General features: G+C 36.4%; 2 protein-coding genes across 10 annotated transcripts in view; one reads left to right on the top strand and one right to left on the bottom strand.

Moving 5' to 3' along the window:
* Positions 1 to 7,395, top strand: part of LOC106072138 (pyruvate carboxylase, mitochondrial-like) — a 53,296-nt gene extending 45,901 nt beyond the window's left edge. For all 5 annotated transcript variants that reach the window (XM_056022637.1, XM_056022633.1, XM_056022634.1 and 2 more), the window contains 6 exons: positions 286 to 401; positions 1,393 to 1,572; positions 2,219 to 2,365; positions 2,737 to 2,838; positions 3,791 to 3,931; positions 4,752 to 7,395. In XM_056022637.1, the coding sequence (XP_055878612.1) occupies positions 286 to 401; positions 1,393 to 1,572; positions 2,219 to 2,365; positions 2,737 to 2,838; positions 3,791 to 3,931; positions 4,752 to 5,009 (944 nt within the window). In that variant the 3' untranslated portion in view covers positions 5,010 to 7,395. The remainder of the gene's footprint in view (positions 1 to 285; positions 402 to 1,392; positions 1,573 to 2,218; positions 2,366 to 2,736; positions 2,839 to 3,790; positions 3,932 to 4,751) is intronic.
* Positions 7,396 to 7,451: 56 nt separating this feature from the next.
* LOC106072146 (exportin-5-like) overlaps positions 7,452 to 23,686 on the bottom strand; it is a 66,965-nt gene continuing 50,730 nt past the window's right edge. For 3 of the 5 annotated variants that reach the window (XM_056022638.1, XM_056022640.1, XM_056022639.1), the window contains exons 28-33: positions 20,791 to 20,933; positions 19,233 to 19,337; positions 17,400 to 17,540; positions 15,900 to 15,968; positions 13,982 to 14,068; positions 7,452 to 12,029 (exon numbers count right to left, since the gene is read on the bottom strand). In XM_056022638.1, coding sequence (XP_055878613.1) covers positions 11,871 to 12,029; positions 13,982 to 14,068; positions 15,900 to 15,968; positions 17,400 to 17,540; positions 19,233 to 19,337; positions 20,791 to 20,933 — 704 coding nt within the window. In that variant the 3' untranslated portion in view covers positions 7,452 to 11,870. The remainder of the gene's footprint in view (positions 12,030 to 13,981; positions 14,069 to 15,899; positions 15,969 to 17,399; positions 17,541 to 19,232; positions 19,338 to 20,790; positions 20,934 to 23,686) is intronic. The other 2 variants (XM_056022642.1, XR_008776822.1) reach the window with 2 other exon arrangements.

Here is a 23,686-nt window from a genome sequence, read left to right as displayed (position 1 = left end):
ATTCTATATTATGTAGTACAAAGATGAGATAGAAAGTATCTCTAATCTCTGATGAGTTAATTTGAGGTCACTTTTGAATGCAATGGAAGGACAGGCTTGTCTTAACACAAACTCCTTTCTCACCTGTTTGTAATTTCATTTTTTTTTTTAGAATGACTATTTGATGTTGTTTTAGCAAAATAATCAGGGATTCTAGGATCCAATATCATGTTCAACATTTTTAGGCGGAAACATTATTATTGGCTCTTTCATTGATGACCTGACTACACATTGTGATCTATGCAGGTGGACAGTACACTAACCTTCAGTTTCAAGCCTTCAGTCTGGGTCTTGCTGAGCAGTTTGAGGAGATCAAGAAAATGTACTCAGTGGCAAACATTCTTCTGGGAGACTTGCCAAAGGTACTGTTATGCCACGATTAGGAATTGGTTATTTGTTCCGTAAATAGGGGAAGTTTTGACTTTGACTAAAAACTAGACTATGCTTTGAAATATCAACTGATGTAAACAGGATACTTTTGGACGGCTTTAGAGAGAGGAGATTTTATGAATGTAGAGATTTAGCTTAAAGACATTCGACAGTTCCCTTCGCTGTTATTAAACTTTTTGTTGGACATTCGCTACCAATGTCGATTAACTTGTATTGTTGGCCTTTCGCCTGTGTTATTGAAGTTCGTGAATTGAGTGTTACCTCTGTTTGATTCATCTGCATAATACACGTCGTGGAAGGGCCTAACAGTACTCACACTTTTTTCTAGGATGTGCATGTTGTTTCTTGGATAAATGTTTTACAAACTGACAGCGAGGCTTACAGGCTTGGCTTTTTTTACTGTTTGTTAAGTTTTTATTTTACTGTTTTTGTGGCACACTTTATAGGTTACATTTATGTGGTTGGTATGCTTTATAGTAGTGACTAAAGTGTGCTAAATATGTCATTGCATATAAGATTTAGAAAAAAAAGTATTTATACTAATTTTAAATAGCAAATCACAGTAAAGTATAAGTTTATGCTTTATTCTGTACTGCACCAAGTGACTGACTGGTTTTATCGTCAAGTGACTGACTGGTTTTGTCATCAAGTGACTGATTGGTTTTGTCATGAAGTGACAGACTGGTTTTATCATCAAGTGACTGACTGGTTTATCATCAAGTGACTGACTGGTATTATCAAGTGACTGGTTTTATTATCAAGTGACTGACTGATTTTGTCAACAAATGACTGACTGGTTTTATCATCAAGTGACTGGTTGTGTCATCAAGTGACTGACTGGTTTTGTCATTAAGTGACTGACTGGTTTTGTCATCAAGTGACTGATTGATTTTGTCAGAAGGTGTCATAAGTTTGATTTGAGAGTATATTTTGATGTAAGTCACTTGCTACTCTGTGTCTTAGGTCACTCCGTCCTCCAAAGTTGTTGGAGACATGGCCCAGTACATGGTACAAAACAAACTGACTGCTAAAGATGTGCAGGAGAGGGCATCAGAGCTGTCTTTTCCTTCTTCTGTTGTGGAATACTTCCAAGGCTATCTAGGGGAGCCACCTGGTGGCTATCCTGAACCTTTGAGAACTCAGGTCAGTAGTTTGCCCCATTTTTATTGTTTCTTTGCTGGTAAGGTTAGCTTTAAGACTTTTTCATCTCCCTTTAACTCAGGGGTTCTCAACCTGTGGGTCGCGACCCCCTTGGGGGTCGAATGACAATTTGCCAGGGGTCGCCTAAGACCATCGATCGAAAATATGGATTGTTATTGTCTATTCTTCTATTGCTGTATCTGTGGGTGTCGGGGGGGGGGGGGGGGGGGGTCGCGGTTGAGTGGGGGATTGTAAAAAGGGGTCGCCGAGCATAAAAGGTTGAGAACCGCTGCTTTAACTGTTATCTCTGCTGTTATGTCACCAAAAATGTTTTCTTTTTATTGACAGTGTAAATAGTCCAGATGGCTGAAGAGGCCCCACCCCCCTTTTGATACAAATATATGTCAAGAAGGAAAACTTGAAGCCTTAACTTTTTATATCCAGAATACTTTCAGTTAAGAAATGGGATTGGCTACAAAAAAAATAATTTTGCACTTTGATCTAGAATCCACATTGTCTCATGAGGTGTCCTGGATTGGGAGGTTGTGTTTAGTTTTTAAAGTATTTTATTTCCATTCAGACTTGAACTTCAGTCGTAGGCAGACATTAGATGTGGGCATATTATTTTTCTATCTTTATTTCGTTGCAGGCACTTAAGGGTGCTAAGATGCTAGAGGGCAGACCAGGGGCTAGCTTGCCTCCAGTTAACTTTCAGTCAATCAAAGAAACGTTGGTTGAGAAACATGGTGACTGGGTGACTGACGAGGATGTGGTTAGTGCAGCTCTCTACCCAAAAGTATGTACTGTTACTATTTTCCATATTATATCTTACCTATGTATCCTACGACATGGCCTATATGGCGCTGATGTGCCAAATAGAATTCTGTCTATCCTTATATATCTATACTTATATATCTGTGCTTCTCTTTACTGTAAGACAGTACACACTAGACATTACAGTAGTCTGAACATTGCTCCAAAGACTGTACTGTTTACTGTATTTTAAGACCATAACCCGTATATAAACTTTGCACTAAAAACTGTACTGAATGCACTTGACAAACTATACATTCAGTACGCTTCTGTACAATCTACTTTCATATACGTAGTTAATGATAAGTGTGTGTCTTTTTCAAATACGAACCTTTTTATTTGTTTCACTACAAGGTGGCTGATGAATACTTGGATTTCTTCAACAAGTATGGACCAGTAGATAAACTGGACACTAAGACTTTCTTGGTGGGACCAAAAGTTGCGTCACAAACTGAGGTGAGTGAGCTGTCATTTAGGAAGTGATTGATGCCACCATGTTTTGACTGTGAGTGGTGAAGGTCATTGAGGAATGTAGAAACTTTGATGTTGTTTTGTCTTACTTTATATTTGGTTAGAGTAAATCTCCTTGTTCATGTACTCTAGTAAATCTTATTATAGTACACTCTAATAAGTCTTATTATAGTACACTCTAGTAAGCCTTATTATAGTACACTCTAGTAAGCATTATTATAGTACACTCTAGTAAATCATATTATAGTACACTCTAGTAAATCATATTATAGTACACTCTAGTAAGCCTTATTATAGTACACTCTAATAAGCCTTATTATAGTACACTCTAGTAAATCATATTATAGTACACTCTAGTAAGCCTTATTATAGTACACTCTAGTAAGCCTTATTATAGTACACTCTAGTAAATCATATTATAGTACACTCTAGTAAGTCTTATTATAGTACACTCTAGTAAATCATATTATAGTACACTCAAGTAAATCATATTATAGTACACTCTAGTAAGCCTTATTATAGTACACTCTAATAAGTCTTATTATAGTACACTCTAGTAAGCCTTATTATAGTACACTCTAGTAAATCATATTATAGTACACTCTAGTAAGTCTTATTATAGTACACTCAGGTAAGTCTTATTATAGTACACTCTAGTAAATCATATTATAGTACACTCTAGTAAATCATATTGTAGTACACTCTAGTAATACTTATAGTACGCTCTAGTCTAGTAAATCTTATTAATTGTATACTCTAGTAAATCTTATTATTGTACAATGTTACTCTTATGAATTTTATATGTACATTTATGTTTGTGATAGTGTCTTGAGCTCTCAAAGGTTGTTATCCATGATGGCTATCTGTTGTTTATGAAGGCCTTTTGTTGTCCACGATGGCTATTTGTTGCTCATGAAGGCTTGTTGTTATCTGTTAGGTTGAGTTAGAGAAGGGCAAGAGTCTCTCTATTGTCACACTGGCTGTAGGAGACTTGAGCAAACTAGGAACACGAGAAGTATTCTTTGAACTCAATGGTCAGCTGCGGTCAGTCAGAATCAAAGACACTGCGGCTCAAAAGGTATGATTTATATTTTTTTGTTTGTTTGTAGCAATAGGAACCATTTCATTCGTTGTCATTTTGGATCAGTCATGTGATTAACTTTGTAAAAAATCTGGACTAACAATACTAAATCTGTGCCAGTTTGTGCAGGTTATTTCTCCCACACCCAATCTTGGATCAAGTTAAAATTTTGCACAATTATTTCTTGTACCTGACAACACAAGAATCAATAAATAAACAAAAATAACCAATTAGTTAATTAACAATTGGCAATTAATTATTTTATTTTGTATCAAACAAGGAAATCATACTTGACAAATGTAGTGGTATATGTTTCATTAGTTCCGTGGAGGTGCCTGAGTGAACAAATTTGTTTTATACATTTAAAAAGCGATCATGTAACATTCACCCAGATACCCCATTCTTAACCCCCTTCCGCCCTTACCAACTGGTCCAGACAAATGTTAGTGCATTGAGAAAGCTAAAAGCATGAAATTGTGCTAAACAAAAAGAATTGGTAAAAATATTTTGAATCATACAGATTTACTAATGTTAGTCTAGATCTATTACAAATTTAATCACATGACTGATTCAAACTAATTGATACAACTACGCTTAATTTAAGATTTTTTAAAAATTTAAAGTGTTTCCGTGTTTCAAATATTTTCTATTTAGTGATCCTAGAGCTTGCTCAGTTTAACATCTTCATATGTGAGACACGTTCACACCATTCAGCAACATAAACAGACCTTCACACCAGCCAACTGTTTACTTAGTAATAACTATCTGAACAATAATTGTTTTTTTATTGATTGAAATGATTTTTTTTTCATCTCAGGAAATGCATGTCCATCCCAAGGCAGTGAAAGGAGTGCTTGGATCGGTGGGTGCCCCAATGCCAGGCACAGTAGTGGACATCAAGGTCAAGGAGGGAGAGCAGGTCACCAAAGGTCAGCCATTGCTGGTACTTAGCGCCATGAAGATGGAGATGGTGGTGACCGCTCCAGTGACCGGCAAAGTCAAGTTGATCTCCGTGACCAAGAACATGAAACTGGAAGGAGATGACCTTCTGGTGGAGATAGAAGCTCACACTTAAGAGATGACCATTTGTTGAATAGTTTCTAATGAGGCCTTACTTGACCAGTGAACTGACCAGTGAATAATGGCCTCAACCAAGTAGTTTTTGTGTAGTTTTATTACACTATTTAGACAGAAGTTACATGCAAATCTTGTGTACAGACTGGCATGTAATGGTAGAATGATTATAGCGTAACATATTTTGTGAGATTCTAGACTTTGGTATTTTATATACACTCAAATATTTTAATAAGAAACATGGGCATATTTTTTGAAAGAGAATATTTATAAATGTTTGTGGTTGTGACTAACCAACGAGAAATTTTGTCCTCTTTAACTTTCAACAAGTTTTTACATGGTTTTGTTTCAGTTTTATTTTGTTATAACCCTGACACTAAGTTTGTGCAACTTACAAATGAGATTATGAATTTTGTATACATTTTTTACATTCTTCTCGGCTATTCCATTGGTTGCTTCCTTAAATTGGCTAGCAGTCATATGGACTTGGGCTTTAGTTGGATGGAAGGTTGTAGTCATTTGAAACTTTTGTCACAACATCAGTGAACTTACTGCCTAGTGTCATGTTTTTCTGAGTGTATGTCTTCATGAAAATAATGTTCCAGAGGCTATTTCAATTAGAATCAATTCCATTATATTTTTTTTTCTTTTTTTAAGACTCATTCTGGTAAAAAAAAAAAAGACCTGATTTTAAAGCTCTTAGATTGTCCTTAGGTTTGAAAGTATTTTCAACTTGTGCTGTGTGTTAAAGAGCTGCTATTGTTGAAACATTGTTATGTCAGTAGATGAATTTAGAATGGGAATAGTGCATTGTTTTTTTGTGTGCTTGAGACTTAAAAAGACTTGCTACAAGGTCTTCAAATGATGGAAGTCATGCTTTTTGCTGTATGTCAATGTAAGTGAATAATTTGTTGCATCAGTATTTGGAGCAAAGAGTTTATACTGGCCTTGTGCCAGGTAAATGCTCCGGGCTCAAAGTAACACAGATATTAGTTTTTGTTTCTTAATGCCAGGTAGTCAGTCACGTTTTTGATCTCATTGTCTTTCATTTCCAAATGCATTATGTCTAAGTTCAGCAGTGCTCTAGGAGTCTGACCAGGATGAACCTATTGGATGAGTTGCTCCAGAAGACATTCAATTGAGTTGATTAAATTAATCAGATTTAGTTTTTTTCATAACATTTTTTCTATTGGCTTGAAGTGAGGTGAATGATCAATATGTTCAGGGACAGATTTGTTGTTGTTTTCATCTGAATCAAAGCTCAATATTGATGTTTTATAAAGTAGGCTAGAGAAAGAGGAGTACTATGAATTTGTTTGGCCCAATGTTTTTAGCTGTTGGTAGATATTGGTTTTGTGTTGACCTTTGAATAGTGGACTTGGTTAACCTCAAATTTAAAACAATTATCAGGTCGTGAGAGAGATGCATCAAATTTACACAGAGAGTTGTGTATTGTTTAGATAGGTGAAGTGATTACTTGATTTACTTGATTTAACTAATGTTTCGAAAAGTTATTTAATTATTATTATTTTGATATGAACAATCCAAAGGCATTAAAAATGATGTAGCTAGACCAGAATACTCATTTGTTTTGCTGTTAGAAAAGGACAAATGCTCAATTTTTTTTACATGACTGAGTGATTTCATTAGTCCAATACGTTGACATCAAACAGGGCTCAACTACATTAGTTGAAAGTCAAATTTAGTTAGGTGAAAGGTCACGATGTCTGCTAAAAAGCATAATGGTTTTTGTTTTGTCTCTGTCATAGTGGCTGTAATCAGTGATTTCCCTGCTTATTTTGTGATAAATTCTTTTATTCCAAGAATCCTTTGCTAATTCTATAGGTCAATGACATCTAGTTCAGCATGTATATATACTATATAACCTTTTGCTTTTTAGTTTGTTTTCAGCAAGTAGCTAGATTTTATATATCATTGTATGTAGCTAAAACATTGAAGATTGCTATACATATTTGAATTTACTAGCAACATTATGTTCTTGAAAGAGAATTTTGTATTCAATGTGTGTGATCCACTTTCCCCTCTTAAATCCAGTCTCTTGATTCTCCTTGAAGGCATGGCATGGTTTCTACAGTCTTTTAAACCCTTGTGTGATGATAAATCCATACATTTTTTTTTTTTAAATAATAAAAGCTACAAGTCTTCCGACTCCTGATTTATTTGTAGAAAAAAATAAATGTCCAATCAACATTGATTCCTCATAGCTATACCTGCACTGTGATTCCTCATAGCTTTACCTGCACTGTATCTTCCTTGCTCCCCCCTCCTCCTGATGAACATTGTTTGTATTATTTACTTCAAGAAAATTACTGTTGGTGGAAAACATTTTGATTTCAACCAAAATAATAAACTAACAGAAAACATTATGGCATGGCTTTGTCTTTTATCTTTAACTATAATAACAAAGTTGGTTGACAATGTGTTTTGTTTTCATCAAAGATGTTTATTACATTAAGATGTTCAACCTGTAACTTCTGACACATGATGGCAATACAAGACAACTTGGAAACTGAATGTACAAGTAAATAATTAGGATGTTACACATTCATTTGTAGACTGGCACTTGTGAAATTAAAGAAGTACCGAACCTTACATTTACAATATAATGTATATCATAAACACATCACAAAATATGGTTGTTGATAAACTTTTGTTTCTTCTCTATAAATCAATGTTTTAGAATTAAACCAGTGGAACTGTTCTATATGTTTGTTTACAATGTCAGGCCCTAATTAACAACACTGACCTGGAAATACACACAAAAAAATAAATTGATTTCATATTAAAAACATTTTGTCAATGAAGGCATATATAATGGCAATGTAGTGAATGATAGAACAAAACTTTGAAATGAATGTATAAGAAAATATGGAGACAACTTTTAAGTGTTTACATTTGTTTAATTAGAATTGTTATAGAGGTACAGATTACGTTGAAGAAGCTCTGGTTTTTTAAAATTCATATGAACATTTCAAGTTTTCAGAAAAAGAAAGAACAGAATCTCCTTCAATTCAGATTTACGATTGTTAGTTACATGGCTGTCAGCATTCTCTACAATGTTTCTGACACTGCCATATCATTAATGACCCAAATCAGCCTAAACTGACTGTAAGCTTTGCTTGCACATATTTAAGGACAGATAGAAGACAGATGCTGCTCTTAATTCACTTAAGATACAGAGTCACAAAAATACCATTGATTTCAACTTCGTGTAAGCTGCCAAAAAAATCAGTTACCAACTATCCAGTATCTGCCTCATTAGCTTTTACAAAACTTTTAGCATAGAATCTATAACAGGTGTTCCACTATCTGATTCAACTTAGAAGCACCCAGAAAAATAACTTCACGAGTCAAAGATGACCTAAAATCACTTTTGAGTGCAGCATTAACCGGCATGGGAGGGTTGCATCAGATTTTAGTTCTTGAAGGGATTGCTGGCCACCCAATGAAAGAGATGTCATGAAGATGAATTACATTTTGTATATTTTGTTTCAATTATACCTTGTCAATAGCAAGAAGGAGACAGCAAGGCAGAGATTTACAAAAAAAATGAACCACCATCTAATGGCCAGGAAGTGTTACAAAGATGGTACAATGGTAATGGGATGCTACTGTCTAATGGTCATGACATGACCTATACAAACAGTTTTAACAGTTACAAGCTGCTGGGCCAATGATCTGACAACTTCTATGCCAACACATATAATATGCACAGATTATATTATGATTTGTTGAAGTAACAAAAGAGTGGTGCTAAAATTACTTCTTTAAGGAAATGTTGAGCACCAGAACATAAAATTTAAAGCCATTAACCAACAATCAAATTCAACATGGAAAAAAATGTACAAAGTATTTTCTCACTAGGATTCAGTAATGATGATTATTATTATTATTATTATTATAGCTTTTATATAGCGCTACTTTCATGCTTATACCATGCTCAGAGCGCTTTGGTCCAATCTCATTTGTGGACTGGTTGGGGGGGGGGGGGGGGGGTATCTAAGAGTTGGTTTTCCGTGCTGCCTTTAGGCGCTCAGCAAACACAACTCTGCCCGAGTCGGGTGTCGAACCTCGAGCCCCCTTCTAGGTAGCCAAGACAAGCCAAGTTCAAGCGCACTTAGCCTCTCGACCACGCATCCAATATCACTTTCTTGAAATGTATTCTCTATCACTAAACATTGATTTTATACCACTTGGCTTTGGTTCCACTCTATTTTTCTTAACTTCTAAACTCTTTCAATATTGCTTTGGTTAGAGTCAAACAGCAGTTGGAAACATGTTACAACCGGACAACAGAAATTGTTCAACTGAGAATACAATGCAACCAAAAAAAATGGGTAAAAGAACATATAGAACAAGGGCCAGTAACTCAATTACTTACCTCAAAGCTGAGTCATACTGAATGACAAAATATGGTAAAATTAGACTCTTGGCTAAATAAATCTATGACCTACTGGTTGACCTAGCAAAAATCTTATCCATAAACACATCAGTTGTGATATTTAATAACATAAACATTTCCCTTTTCACTCCTTGAATCAGATACATCAAACAGCTTTGTAATTATTTTTTTTCCATAGCAAGTACCGGTAATTTAAAAGAATGATAATTTTTTAAATGCCTACTATATTGTAATGTTAAAATAATATAGTCAACTAAACATGGGGGCAGCCATATGCAAGATTGAATAATAATTCTCACTAATAGGAAAAATATAATTGTTAGTTCCATAGATGAGACACTGGGGTTTAATGGCAAATTTAAAAAATTAATAAATTCAATAATTAATAAAGTGATCAGTCTGTAATTTTAAAATGTTTTGCCACAATGCATGATTTTAAGTGCGAAATTTCAACTCAATAGGATAATAAAAAGTTGTCCAAATGAATAATTTTTTTAAAAACATTTTTATAATTCTCTTATTAGCTTACAAACTCTACCTGGATCAAGATCCTTGAAATCTGACATTGTGGGGAAAAAATTACTAGCTAACTGGCCACACAGGGAAAACTCTGGTTTGACCGGTATCATTTTTCAAAATATAATCATCTTAAAAATTAAATTTGGTCTAGAGATCTATATCTTGAACACACATCAGTGAAAGATATTCCTATGCAGTAAACAAAGAGACCTTATGTCCTATGTGTGTAACACTTACACAATTTTTCGTTTCACAACATCAATACCATATCACCAAAAATAGCTTCTACATCATGTCTCAATCTAGATCGAGTATTCTAGTCAAGACTACAGTCTTCTGTTCATTTCTGTATCATCTACAATTCATTAGCAATTAAAAGCAAAGTAATTGCTCTCACTTCAAGTCATCAGATTCAATCAGGGAGAGCTTCTCTATTTCAAATAAACTTTGTTTCCATGTTAACTGTTTGGTACTTTAACCAAAGTGTCAGAAATTCAAACATGACATTTAAAACAATGTCTAGTGAATATTTTGTTAAAAAAAAATATTAAAAAAAAAGAAATCTGATTACTATGTACACAGATTGAAATCCAGGACATTCTGTATTCATAGTGTTTGATTTTCAAACTCTCCCAGCCATCTTACTTATTAAATGATCTCAGCTACATAATCATCCACACATGAATAAAATAATTATGAATCTGAGCCTAGGATTGGATGCTGATATTGGAGATAAGATGAATATTAAATGAACATTTGAGATATAAGCATAATAAATATTAAACACTTATTATATGATCTCAGCTACATTATCATCCACTCATTAATAAAATAATTATGAATATAAGCCTAGGATTGGATGCTGATATTGGAGATAAGATGAATATTAAATGAACATTTGAGAGATAAGCATAATAAATATTAAACACTTATTATAAGATCTCAGCTACATTATCATCCACACATGAATAAAATAATTATGCATCGAATCCTAGGACTGGATGCTGATAGGGGAGATAAGATGAATATTAAATGAACGTTTGAGAGAAGCATAATAAATATTGAACACTGAGGAGTTAGATTTAAAACAATACATTTGTTTGATTATTTATTATTGAGTGGCCTGAGCCTCGTGTTCTGGCTTAGTCTCTCTCATCAGACTAGTTGATGATGGCCTCGCCAATTTGAAATATGGACAATAAAAAAACTAACTAGACTCAATCTATACTCACATACTACATATTCATAAAACTCCACAAATCAAAAGTAAAGGGAAATGTCCATTAGCCAAGTGAACTCATAATCTCAATCATCAGTCATATATTATTTATAAAATAACAAATTGCAAGATCATTCTAATCCTGACTAGAACCAAAGATGGCTGGGTGACACACAATAATTCTGTTGATATATTAAAAAAAATACAAAGAGTATTTGATACTTAAAGCTTCAGTTCAGCTTAAAAAATTGTTTGAATAGAGCAAGATGTATTACATAATTAACTAACAGAAACAAATTTATATTTCTTAAAACAAACTGCTTCATATAAACACCAGTCTGCATTATACGCATATCATCTTAAAACACCTTCACATCGCTGTAAAAAATAACCAAGAAAAACTCAGATGATGTCAGGATTTCTTATTTAAAACAACAACATCAGTTCAGATAAACAAAAATGTCAAGACAGAACAACATCAAAGTACACACACTGACATACATATTTTGTTGAGATTGTTTCCCCCGCCTCTTCAACTCCACGTGACTACAGACACAATGATACAATCCTGATAGAGAAACAACGGTACAATATGCCATCACAACATCAAGATGAATGCCATCACAACATCCCAAGATGAGTACCATCCCAAGATTAGTACCATCTTAAAGCATTAGCCACCAATCAGAACTTTCACTGAACTAATGAACTTCAGAATTTGTATTAAAGAGCTCACATAGTCCCATATTTTCAGACTCCACTTCATCCAACTGAATTGTCTTTGGTCTCCGGGTTGAAAGAAACAGCTGCGGCAAATTGCTGTACTGCACAGACCTCCTGAACCGATCAGAGACACTTCTCTGTGAAGAAAATTCATACAAAACTGTTCAAACATGGAACAAGCAATAGAAAAAACAACTTTTAAAAAACAAAGCTTATTGTAATGGAAAGAACTGCTAATTACTGCCATTTATCTGAAAAAAAACAGGGTTTAGTTTCCTTTCTAATAAAGAAAACAAATTAAATTAATAAGTATTAAATGATAAACTTATTGGTTAATTTTTGGACTGATTTGTGTATTGTCATCGACTATAAATAATTATGCAAAATTTCAACTTGATCCGAGAATGAAAAGTGGGAGAAAAGCATGGCAAAATGTAATCAGGGGATTAAATCCATATATACATCTACATCTCTCATTAAGTAACATTTATTCCCCTTACTTCAATATGAAACAAAATAATTAATCACCAATAATTAATTATATGGTTTTTTTTTTTTTATTGATTGATGTCTTGTCAGGTTCAATGTGGAAAGTTTTAGCTTGATCTGAGAATGGGAAATGGGAGAAAAAAAAATGTTCAACCTTTTTACCAAACAGACAGACAGAGTTAACATAGGCTTTGTAATAAATATTAGGAACATTTTAAACTATATAAAAACTATGTGGGTATTTATTTCTCTTTATGAAGTCTTGAAACTAATTTAAATTTTAAAACATTATTGATAAAATAACAATGCAACAAAAATAACAACACAATTATAATTATCAATCAATATTAAGTCAGATGTCTTGTGATTATAGACACAATAGGCACTAGTTAATATTATTTCAAATGCAATCTGCTTAACATGGGAGCTAATCACCACCACAGTCAGTCCAAATAGTTACAGTGTCTTTCCAAATTAAAAAAAGGAGGATATATAGATTTTCATCTATTGATGGCGATATCACCTTTGTAGACAACTTAATTGAAGGTGAAAGATGCTAAATAGTATTTAAATGTGGCTGAGTGGTAAAGCGCTTGGCTTCAGAACCAGGGGTCAGGGGTTTGATTCCTGGTGAAGACTGGGATTTTTAATTTCAGGATCTTTGGGCTCCACTGTTTCTACCCAGCTCTGACATAAGTCAGGGAAAAGTAAAGGCGGATGGTCATTGTGCTAGCCACATGACACCCTTGTTAACCATGGGCCACAGAAGCAGATGATCTAAACATCATCTGCCCCATAGATCTCAATGTTTCAAATGGAACTTTACTAAGGAGAGATAGGATGAGTTGGTATAATGAAAAAAGAGTTTAGGGTTCCCAATTACAGGTATTTAAAGCCAATTTAAGTTTGCATCTATATTTCAAAACTTTAGGAATTTGTGGCAAAATGAGTATCTGGCCTACTATTTAGGGAAAGCAAAGCAGATGATGTTTGCAATTAAAAAAAAATAACACGGACAGAAAAGGCTGCTGGTCTTTGAAACTGCTTTCATCAAAATCTTTTCTAATGATCCAATATCAAAAATGTGTCCACTGCTTTACAGTGACTTGAATGAGTTTTACTGTGTCTTCCTTGTGAATGAATAATCACAGAAACTCTTCAGGTAACCCAGTGACCAGCGCCATGAAAATGCACTGCTACTTTGTAAGCTCAGACTGCTGTTAAAGTTATTTTATTTTAGTGGATTAAGATTATCAGCCACAGACTTTCTATTTCATTTATTTAAAAAATTTGTTTAGTCCTTTTATTAGCACTCTATTTCATTGGAAAACTTAGCTAGAAAAATTAGAATCATTTTTTTCTTTAAAATTGCTTTTGTGTAGCCCCTCTTTCATGCTACAGATGGCTCAGTGCACTATGGCCCAATCTCCTTCATTAACTCTTACAGTGTGGCGTTACTCTCAGCAAGTAAATCCCGGAAAGCTTCATTTTTTTCTATCAAAATAATTCACACTGAAAGAGTTAACCAGTGATCCAAACTGGGATCTCTGAGGAAAGGTTTCTGAAGAGCATTACTGAGCAAACACAAAGACTGACTTACCCCAATAATGCTGGAAACAATCTTCTTGAAGCAATCTTTTTTTTTCTTTTCTTGTCCTGTCCTTGAGGAGAGTTCCACTTCCAGGTTCTGAGAATGAGTAGACCAAGTTGACAAACACAAGACTCTTTTTTTTTTATTTAATCAATAATTAGATTTTCATAAAATGCATTCAAATATCTAAAATAATTCCCACTGAGACCTCAGAGTTATCGAGGCAATATAAAGTTCCTTTTAAAGATCAAACAATTCACTTGCCTGGGTTAACGTGATTATAATCAAATCAGCTAGTTTTTTTTTTAAATCAAAATTCTAACTGGCAAATCAAGTAAAATAAATGTTGATTGCAAATTTCAATAACTGAACCAAAAATTAATATAAATTTATACCACTTTCAATTATTCATAAAAAAATCTAACAGGTTCTAAAATACAGGATCTCTCATGAAGTGCTGAGCATTAAACAAGAAAAAGATAAGAAATACTTTTCTTATAAAAAGATAATTCCTCCTTAATACATCTTAAAGAGCAAATATTTTGCTCTTCATAACTACTGAAGTAATCCTGGTTCAGCAAATGCAGGAGGAATGCTCCCGTCGCCTCAGCGGTGGCCCTCCTGTGGAAACGTCCGCCAGGGGAAACGGATAGGCCAAGTACGGTAGCACTCATAGCTCTCAGTGGGCTACCACACGTACGGTCGAGAGACTGTACACTGCACGTGGTAGGGATGTAACAAAGGCTCGCTAACCCGTCCAACCCCCCATCGATTCGTTCTCGCACGGGTTCGGTGGGACATTATAGGCATCGCACAAGAGAGGGAACTCGCGCGGGACTCAAGGGGGTCATGACTAGCGACACACCGGGTGTGAATACATGATCACTTCGGATAAGGCGGGACTTCGGACAGAGGGATTGGTGAAGAGCTGATGCCTCATCCTGGCCATGGATAAAAGCCTTTCCTTGGCCAAGAAGTCCTACAATAGGGAACGGGACGTTCTCGGACCTTAAGGACATCTGATTCAGGTTCAGCAAATGTATACATTTATAGACTTCCTAATGTTCTAATGATAGGCCTAAACATCTAGACTTAGAAGATGGTGCCCAAAATGTTCTTGAACGTCTATTAATTTATTAATTGCAGGCTGAAGACATAGTATTTAAAAAGATTTTCCACTCCCCTAGCCTAATTTTTTTTATACTTTGAAAAATTATAACAGTCAAACTAGAGTTTTTCTGGTGTGGCCAAATAGCTAGTAATTCTTTTCCCAAAGATATGCATCAACTGTCAAATTTCTAGGAAAATCTTGACAGCCATTCTCGAGAACCATGATCCAGGTTCCACCCAGGCTTTTAACTCTTTCTCTCCGTAATTATTTTACCACGTTTTGAAGGAATTGATTACTATTTCACTACCCTGTTATGATTGGGCTTCAATAGCTTCCTTGTTTGTTATCAGAAAATGTTGTATTTGGTATAGAATTAAAGCGAAATGCATGCTATTTTTATATAATTCAAAGTCAAGTTTAAAAAATTAAACATTCATTTAATTTAATGAGGTCAAATCAAAGATGGTATGGTCGATAACGAGAGAGTGTTAATGTTTTTCAAGCTGATGAATTCGCAATCTGAATAGAGAAATTGTAAAAAAAGTAGATAACCTTGCAACAAATGCATATAGTTCTAAAATTGCTGTTTCTTAACACTTGATAGAGTATCATACAGAGTCAGCCTCAAAGCACCAGGTGGGAAGTCACATCGAACTCCAAGACACGTAAAAGCAGACCATTCTAAAAAAATTGGAGGCCTCCAACAATGAAGTGAAACAGTCCACTTATTAAGGAGAGATAATCAACATGAAAGTGTAACCAATGCAACTAGATGTATTGCACACCCCTTGCTGTGTTTCTCTGTCCGTGTCTTACCTTGATCAAGTTGACATTCACGTCTGGAATCTTGTGTAAGACCTGAGTCAGACTGGGAAACTTTTGTCTCTGAAAAACATAACGAGATGACAAGATTAGGACATGTGCTGACTGGCAATAACAACTTCATCCTAGAGATCTGATAGAACTTTGAAGCAGCATTGTAGTCCTATGATATTTTAGCTGTAGAGAGGCAGTGTTTATCTTCAAGAGATAATAAGTTTTCTGATCTCAGGCCTTAAATCAGTAAAACAGCTTGTTACTAGAAGTTCTCTAGAAAAGAATAACCTTGTACATGCAGTAAGACAAATCCAATGACCTGATGTTACATTTAGTAATTCACACTATAACTACAAATGTATACTTTTCTAATACAGTGTCAGAAGTTATCTATTTTGAGTATGTGTTAGTGTAGTTGTCTAGTTTGGCATAGTGTCATACATTAAAAGTATCAAATGGCAATCATTTGGTTTGGGCAGTGCCAGATTGTATTTCTATAAGCAAGTACAATCCCCTAGGTTTAGATAGTATCAGAACTTATTAATATAGTTCAGTATAATTTGGACTGCCTATATATAATGATTTTCACATAGTTGGACTACATTAACCTAACATGACAACAAAATCAACAACATACACACACTGTATACAGCAACACAAGACAACTAAATCAACAACACACACACAGCATACAGCTACACAAGACAACAAAATCAACAACATACACACTGCATACAGCTACACAAGACAACTAAATCAACAACATACACACAGCAACACAAGACAACTAAATCAACAACATACACACAGCATACAGCAACACAAGACAACTAAATCAACAACACACACACTGCATACAGCAACAGAAGACAACTAAATCAACAACACACACACTGCATACAGCTACACAAGACAACTAAATCAACAACACACACACTGCATACAGCAACACAAGACAACTAAATCAACAACATACACACAGCAACACAAGACAACTAAATCAACAACATACACACAGCAACACAAGACAACTAAATCAACAACATACACACAGCATACAGCAACACAAGACAACTAAATCAACAACACACACACTGCATACAGCAACAGAAGACAACTAAATCAACAACACACACACTGCATACAGCAACACAAGACAACTAAATCAACAACATACATACAGCTACACAAGACAACTAAATCAACAACATACACACAGCAACACAAGACAACTAAATCAACAACATACACACAGCATACAGCAACACAAGACAACTAAATCAACAACACACACACTGCATACAGCAACACAAGACAACTAAATCAACAACATACACACAGCAACACAAGACAACTAAATCAACAACATACACACAGCATACAGCAACAGAAGACAACTAAATCAACAACACACACACTGCATACAGCAACACAAGACAACTAAATCAACAACATACACACTGCATACAGCTACACAAGACAACAAAATCCAAGCCTCACCAAAGTTTCGTAATAGAAAAAAGACAGTGTTAGCAAACAGGACTGTGTACTCTCATGTTCTCCATGAAGCTGTAGTCCAGTCAAGATAGCCACAAAGATATGACTGGCTGCCTCTTCTGACATGTCATTGTTGGCCACAATCTGAGGGTAAAACAAAGAGACCACTGACCTATAAATTTGGCCATTCAATTTATTTCGAATGAATTGTAAAGCCTATCTATTAACTCGCTCTCTACGTAATTATTTTCCACGTTCCAACAGAATTATTCATTTTACTCATATATATTCCACTACCCTCTTATGAATAAACTTTAGTAACTTTGTTTGTTTGTTATCAGAAAATGTTATATTTGGTTTACAATTAAATGAAAATGCTCGCCCCTTTTTGGATAATTTAAACTGACGTTTATAAAACGAAAATAAAAGTTTATTTTGGGTAGTGAAACTTTGAAGTTAAAACTTTTTGACTGTGGACAAGTCTCCCTTAAATTTAGATCACGACTAGATCTAGGCAATATTTTATGATCCAAATTAAATAAAAAGTCTTTTTTTTATGATATATATTTATATTCTCACAAAACCTAATATATAAAATATATAAAACATTTATATTAATTGTCTTGAGGTCACTATCCCATACACCCCCCCCCCCACCTCATAAAAATTTATATAGAAAAATAGAGCCTTCTTTAGTCCCCACTATTCAAAAACATTGTGTTTTTTTTTTTTTTAAAATAACAATCCAAATGAAAAAAAAACATTTTTTTCCAAAAGGAAACTACTCAAGATTTATTAATAAGCAATTAAAAGCATTTTGTAAGAAAAGATAAATAACTGACTTTTTTAAGCATAATAGTTGATTAGGCTGCATAATGGGATAAAATCAACGATAATATCGTCGGTTAGGAGAGAAAGAGTTAAAGTTTGTCAGAGAACAGAGGAGTGAAAATTGTATACAGGCAAAAATAAAAAAGCAGGCGACCCAAAGGCAGACCCCGAATACGATGGATTGATGATGTGGAGGCAGATCTACAACACATTGGAGGTAGGGCGTGGAGACGAAAAGCCCAGGAGAGATCTGAATGGAGGGATGTGCTGAAGCAGGCCAGAGCCCTCCATGGGCTGTAGCACCACCGAGATGATGGATGTCATACTCTGTAAGTTCCCTGCAGTAATGAAATTAAGTCTAGTTAAGTTCCCCTTTCAGATCTTGCGATCTACGGGTGCAGATGATGTACACCTGTGAAATACCTGTTTGACTACTGGCCACAACATCTGAGTACACCTGTGGCATACCTGTTTGACTACTGGCCACAACATCTGGGTACACATGTGACATACCTGTTTGACTACTGGCCACAACATCTGAGTACACATGTGACATACCTGTTTGACTACTGGCCACAACATCTGAGTACACATGTGACATACCTGTTTGACTACTGGCCACAACATCTGAGTACACATGTGGCATACCTGTTTGACTACTGGCCACAACATCTGAGTACACCTGTGGCATACCTGTTTGACTACTGGCCACAACATCTGAGTACACATGTGACATACCTGTTTGACTACTGGCCACAAAATCTGAGTAAACCTGTGGCATACCTGTTTGACTACTGGCCACAACATCTGAGTACACCTGTGGCATACCTGTTTGACTACTGGCCACAACATCTGAGTACACATGTGACATACCTGTTTGACTACTGGCCACAACATCTGAGTACACCTGTGGCATACCTGTTTGACTACTGGCCACAACATCTGAGTAAACCTGTGACATACCTGTTTTACTGGCCACAACATCTGAGTACACCTGTGACATACCTGTTTGACTACTGGCCACAACATCTGAGTACACCTGTGACATACTGTGGTGTCTGCCCATGAGAAGCCATTGATAATACACATGATGATTGACGGGAACAGCTCCTGAATACAAATAGAAAGGTTGGAAACTTTTGTTATCTACACTTTTGAACATTCACACAATTTAGAAAACAAACATGTTGATTAAACAAAGTTTTACTGATTTACTAAAACCTTATAAGGTTGGGTAGGGTCACATTTATTAAATAAAATAAGTTCATGAAAAAAAAAGTTTTACTGAAATCTGATAACAATCTGTTGCTTTTTTTAAAATGGGGGGGGGGGGGGGGGGGGATCACATTTATTAAATAAAATGAGTTTATGACACCAAGAAAAAGTTTGGAAACTGAAGTAACACAGAGGACAGAAAGATACAAGTGTGGAGATAATGAACACCAGCACCAGTGGGGTGGCTAAGGTGGGGGGGAGAATTTTAAAATCCCCACGGGTCCCACTCAAATGAGTGTTTTTACATTTAAAATTATGCAAAATGCAAGGTCCCCAAAGAGGTCAAGCCCCCCCCCAGGCCCCCAAACGATGGAAAATTCCTAGCTACACCCCTGATGAACACCAAATTTTTTTGTTGACCTAAACAAAAAATACTATTATTCAATGGATCCCAGCTCATAAAGAACTAGAAGGAAATGAGAAGGCCGACACACTCGCCAAGAGTGGGAGAACTAACTCACTAATAAACTCTGCACTCTATCCAGAAGAATTGAAGAAATTAATTGTAAATAAAATAAATGAGAAATGGACGAGCTCTCATCCAAATCACAAGAAAGATGACGCTTACTATAAGCTATCCCGACAAGACCAACGTCTAATCTTTCGACTCAGGACCGGACACAACAGAATGCGACAACACATGTATCGGAAGCTCAAAATTGGAACCAGTCATATCTGCCCATGTGGAGTATCACCAGAGAATGCCGACCACATCCTCCAAAACTGCTCTCTCTACCAAGAGGCCCGTATAAGACACTGGCCCAAAAACACCCCAATAGAAAGAAAACTATATGGAGAGCTCCCTGATTTTGAAACCACTGCGCAGTTCATCTTATATATTGGTCTAGTCATCTGAACACTCCAAAATAACAATGAGAACGAAGAAGAAGAAATAGGCTCAGCAAAGCAGATCAGATGCAAAATGACAGTGGTTCAAGACTCAAGTAACATTTGCTAACACTAAGTAACATTTTCTAAAACTAAGTAACATTTTCTAAAACTAAAAACCAGCGGTGTCCAGGTAATACATCAAGATTTCTAATTGATTTCTGGAGATATACAGAGTGCAGAAGAAAATAAGTGTGCGAGTCTAGAAAAAACACACTTTTTGGATCTTAAAAAAAACAACAAAAAAAATCTTTTCTAATAGAACTTTCTAATTATAACCATATTCCATGTAGCAGATTTTTTTAGTGTTAGATTTCTTCACAGCATCATGTTTGTTTACAAAAAAAAATTATTTACCAATGTAATCACTAGCAAAAAGGGGAGACTACTGTAGTTTTACCTTGGTTCCCACCACCATGACACCAAGCTCACTGAGTTCCTTGAAAGGGGGATTACTCCCAGTTTGTTTTCCCACATCCCCGTCTTCCATGGCCATCTCTTCTTTCACATCAGAGTTAACACTCTTGCCAGTCAGTACTAAAACTAAAATAAATGTAAAAAACAACAACACTGCTGCTATCAATGATTCAATAACATTCCAAAACAAAATGTAATTCAAACTTCTTAAAATCCAAATGTGCATTTGCAGAATTAATAGATTCAACAAAAACAATTTTCAATGCTGTAGATTGTGAAAAATAGTAACAACAGGTTTCTGCACAACAAAATGTCTGCATCTTCAGTATGAACAAGATTTTTTATTATGACCCCACCACAACTTCCACAGAGAGTTTTCTGATTACCTTCTCATCACAACTTCAACTTCCACAGAGAGTTTTCTGATTACCTTCTCATCACAACAACAAATTCCTCAGACTTGTTGTCTTCTACCCTGTAATCATTACATTGTCCTAATCCTCCATGTTCCTCCTATCTACAGCTGACATTCAACAGTTTCCTTCTACACAGTTGTCCTAAGCTTCTCCTCCCAAAGGATCTCAATGCTGGCTGGTGACTTATTAACTCTTCCAAAAGGTTCTCACTGCTGGCTGGTGACTCAATAACTCTTCCCAAAGGTTCTCACTGCTGGCTGGTGACTCAATAACTCCTCCCAAAGGTTCTCACTGCTGGCTGGTGACTCAATAACTCCTCCCAAAGGTTCTCACTGCTGGCTGGTGACTCAATAACTCCTCCCAAAGGTTCTCACTGCTGGCTGGTGACTCAATAACTCTTCCCAAAGGTTCTCACTGCTGGCTGGTGACTCAATAACTCTTCCCAAAGGTTCTCAATGCTGGCTGGTGACTTAATAACTCTTCCCAAGGTTCTCACTGCTGGCTGGTGACTTAATAACTCTTCCCAAAGGTTCTCACTGCTGGCTGGTGACTCATTAATTTCTCCCAAAGGTTCTCACTGCTGGCTGGTGACTCATTAACTCCTCCCAAAGGTTCTCACTGCTGGCTGGTGACTCATTAACTCCTCCCAAAGGTTCTCACTGCTGGCTGGTGACTCATTAACTCTTCCCAAAGGTTCTCACTGTTGGCTGGTGACTCATTAACTCCTCCCAAAGGTTCTCACTGCTGGCTGGTGACTCAATAACTCTTCCCAAAGGTTCTCATTGCTGGCTGGTGACTCAATAACTCTTCCCAAAGGTTCTCAATGCTGGCTGGTGACTTAATAACTCTTCCCAAGGTTCTCACTGCTGGCTGGTGACTTAATAACTCTTCCCAAAGGTTCTCACTGCTGGCTGGTGACTCATTAATTTCTCCCAAAGGTTCTCACTGCTGGCTGGTGACTCATTAACTCCTCCCAAAGGTTCTCACTGCTGGCTGGTGACTCATTAACTCCTCCCAAAGGTTCTCACTGCTGGCTGGTGACTCATTAACTCTTCCCAAAGGTTCTCACTGTTGGCTGGTGACTCATTAACTCCTCCCAAAGGTTCTCACTGCTGGCTGGTGACTCATTAACTCCTCCCAAAGGTTCTCACTGCTGGCTGGTGACTCATTAACTCCTCCCAAAGGTTCTCACTGCTGGCTGGTGACTCATTAACTCCTCCCAAAGGTTCTCACTGCTGGCTGGTGACTCATTAACTCCTCCCAAAGGTTCTCACTGCTGGCTGGTGACTCATTAACTCTTCCCAAAGGTTCTCACTGTTGGCTGGTGACTCATTAACTCCTCCCAAAGGTTCTCACTGCTGGCTGGTGACTCATTAACTCCTCCCAAAGGTTCTCACTGCTGGCTGGTGACTCATTAACTCCTCCCAAAGGTTCTCACTGCTGGCTGGTGACTCATTAACTCCTCCCAAAGGTTCTCACTGCTGGCTGGTGACTCATTAACTCCTCCCAAAGGTTCTCACTGCTGGCTGGTGACTCAATAACTCCTTCCAAAGGTTCTCACTGCTGGCTGGTGACTCATTAACTCTTCCCAAAGGTTCTCACTGTTGGCTGGTGACTCATTAACTCCTCCCAAAGGTTCTCACTGCTGGCTGGTGACTCATTAACTCCTCCCAAAGGTTCTCACTGCTGGCTGGTGACTCATTAACTCCTCCCAAAGGTTCTCACTGCTGGCTGGTGACTCATTAACTCCTCCCAAAGGTTCTCACTGCTGGCTGGTGACTCATTAACTCTTCCCAAAGGTTCTCACTGCTGGCTGGTGACTCAATAACTCCTCCCAAAGGTTCTCACTGCTGGCTGGTGACTCATTAACTCTTCTCAAAACAAAGTGTTCCACCTCATGAAAAATGTTGATGGCAGGGCACATGCCCTAACAACATTTGACATGAGTAGGGAGATCTCAATGTTAATTTCACTATGTCACTAGTTGTTAAATCTTACATATACATCAGAAGTTAACCAATGATGCATGTAATAGTAAAGTAAAGTTTCCCTTTCACACCTTGTGGTCTATAGGGCAGATGATGTAAAGGTCATCTGTTTCTGTAGCCTACGGTTAACGAGGGTGTCATGTGGCCAGCACAACGACCAACCGCCTTTACTTTTCCCTAACTTACGTCAGGTACCCATCAGAGCTGGGTGGACTCAGAGGCGCCCGAAGATCCTGAAATTAAAAATCCCAGCCTTCACCAGGATTCGAACCCCAGACCACGGTTCAGTAGTCAAGCGCTTTACCGCTCAGCCACCACGCCTCAATGATGCATGTAGTTAGCTTCTATTGAAGCCTATTTTTGAAATATCTCTAAGTAATGGAGAAAGAGAGAAAAGAAAACTGTTAACAAATTCTTTTAAAGAAATAATTCCATGATTCTTTTTTTAGCATGTTTATTTTTTTATGAATTACAA

This window comes from Biomphalaria glabrata, chromosome 3 (assembly GCF_947242115.1).
Source record: "Biomphalaria glabrata chromosome 3, xgBioGlab47.1, whole genome shotgun sequence".
Taxonomy (NCBI): Eukaryota; Metazoa; Mollusca; class Gastropoda; family Planorbidae; genus Biomphalaria; species Biomphalaria glabrata.
Note: the sequence above shows the minus strand (reverse complement) of the source record. Positions and strands in the feature narration are given on the sequence as shown.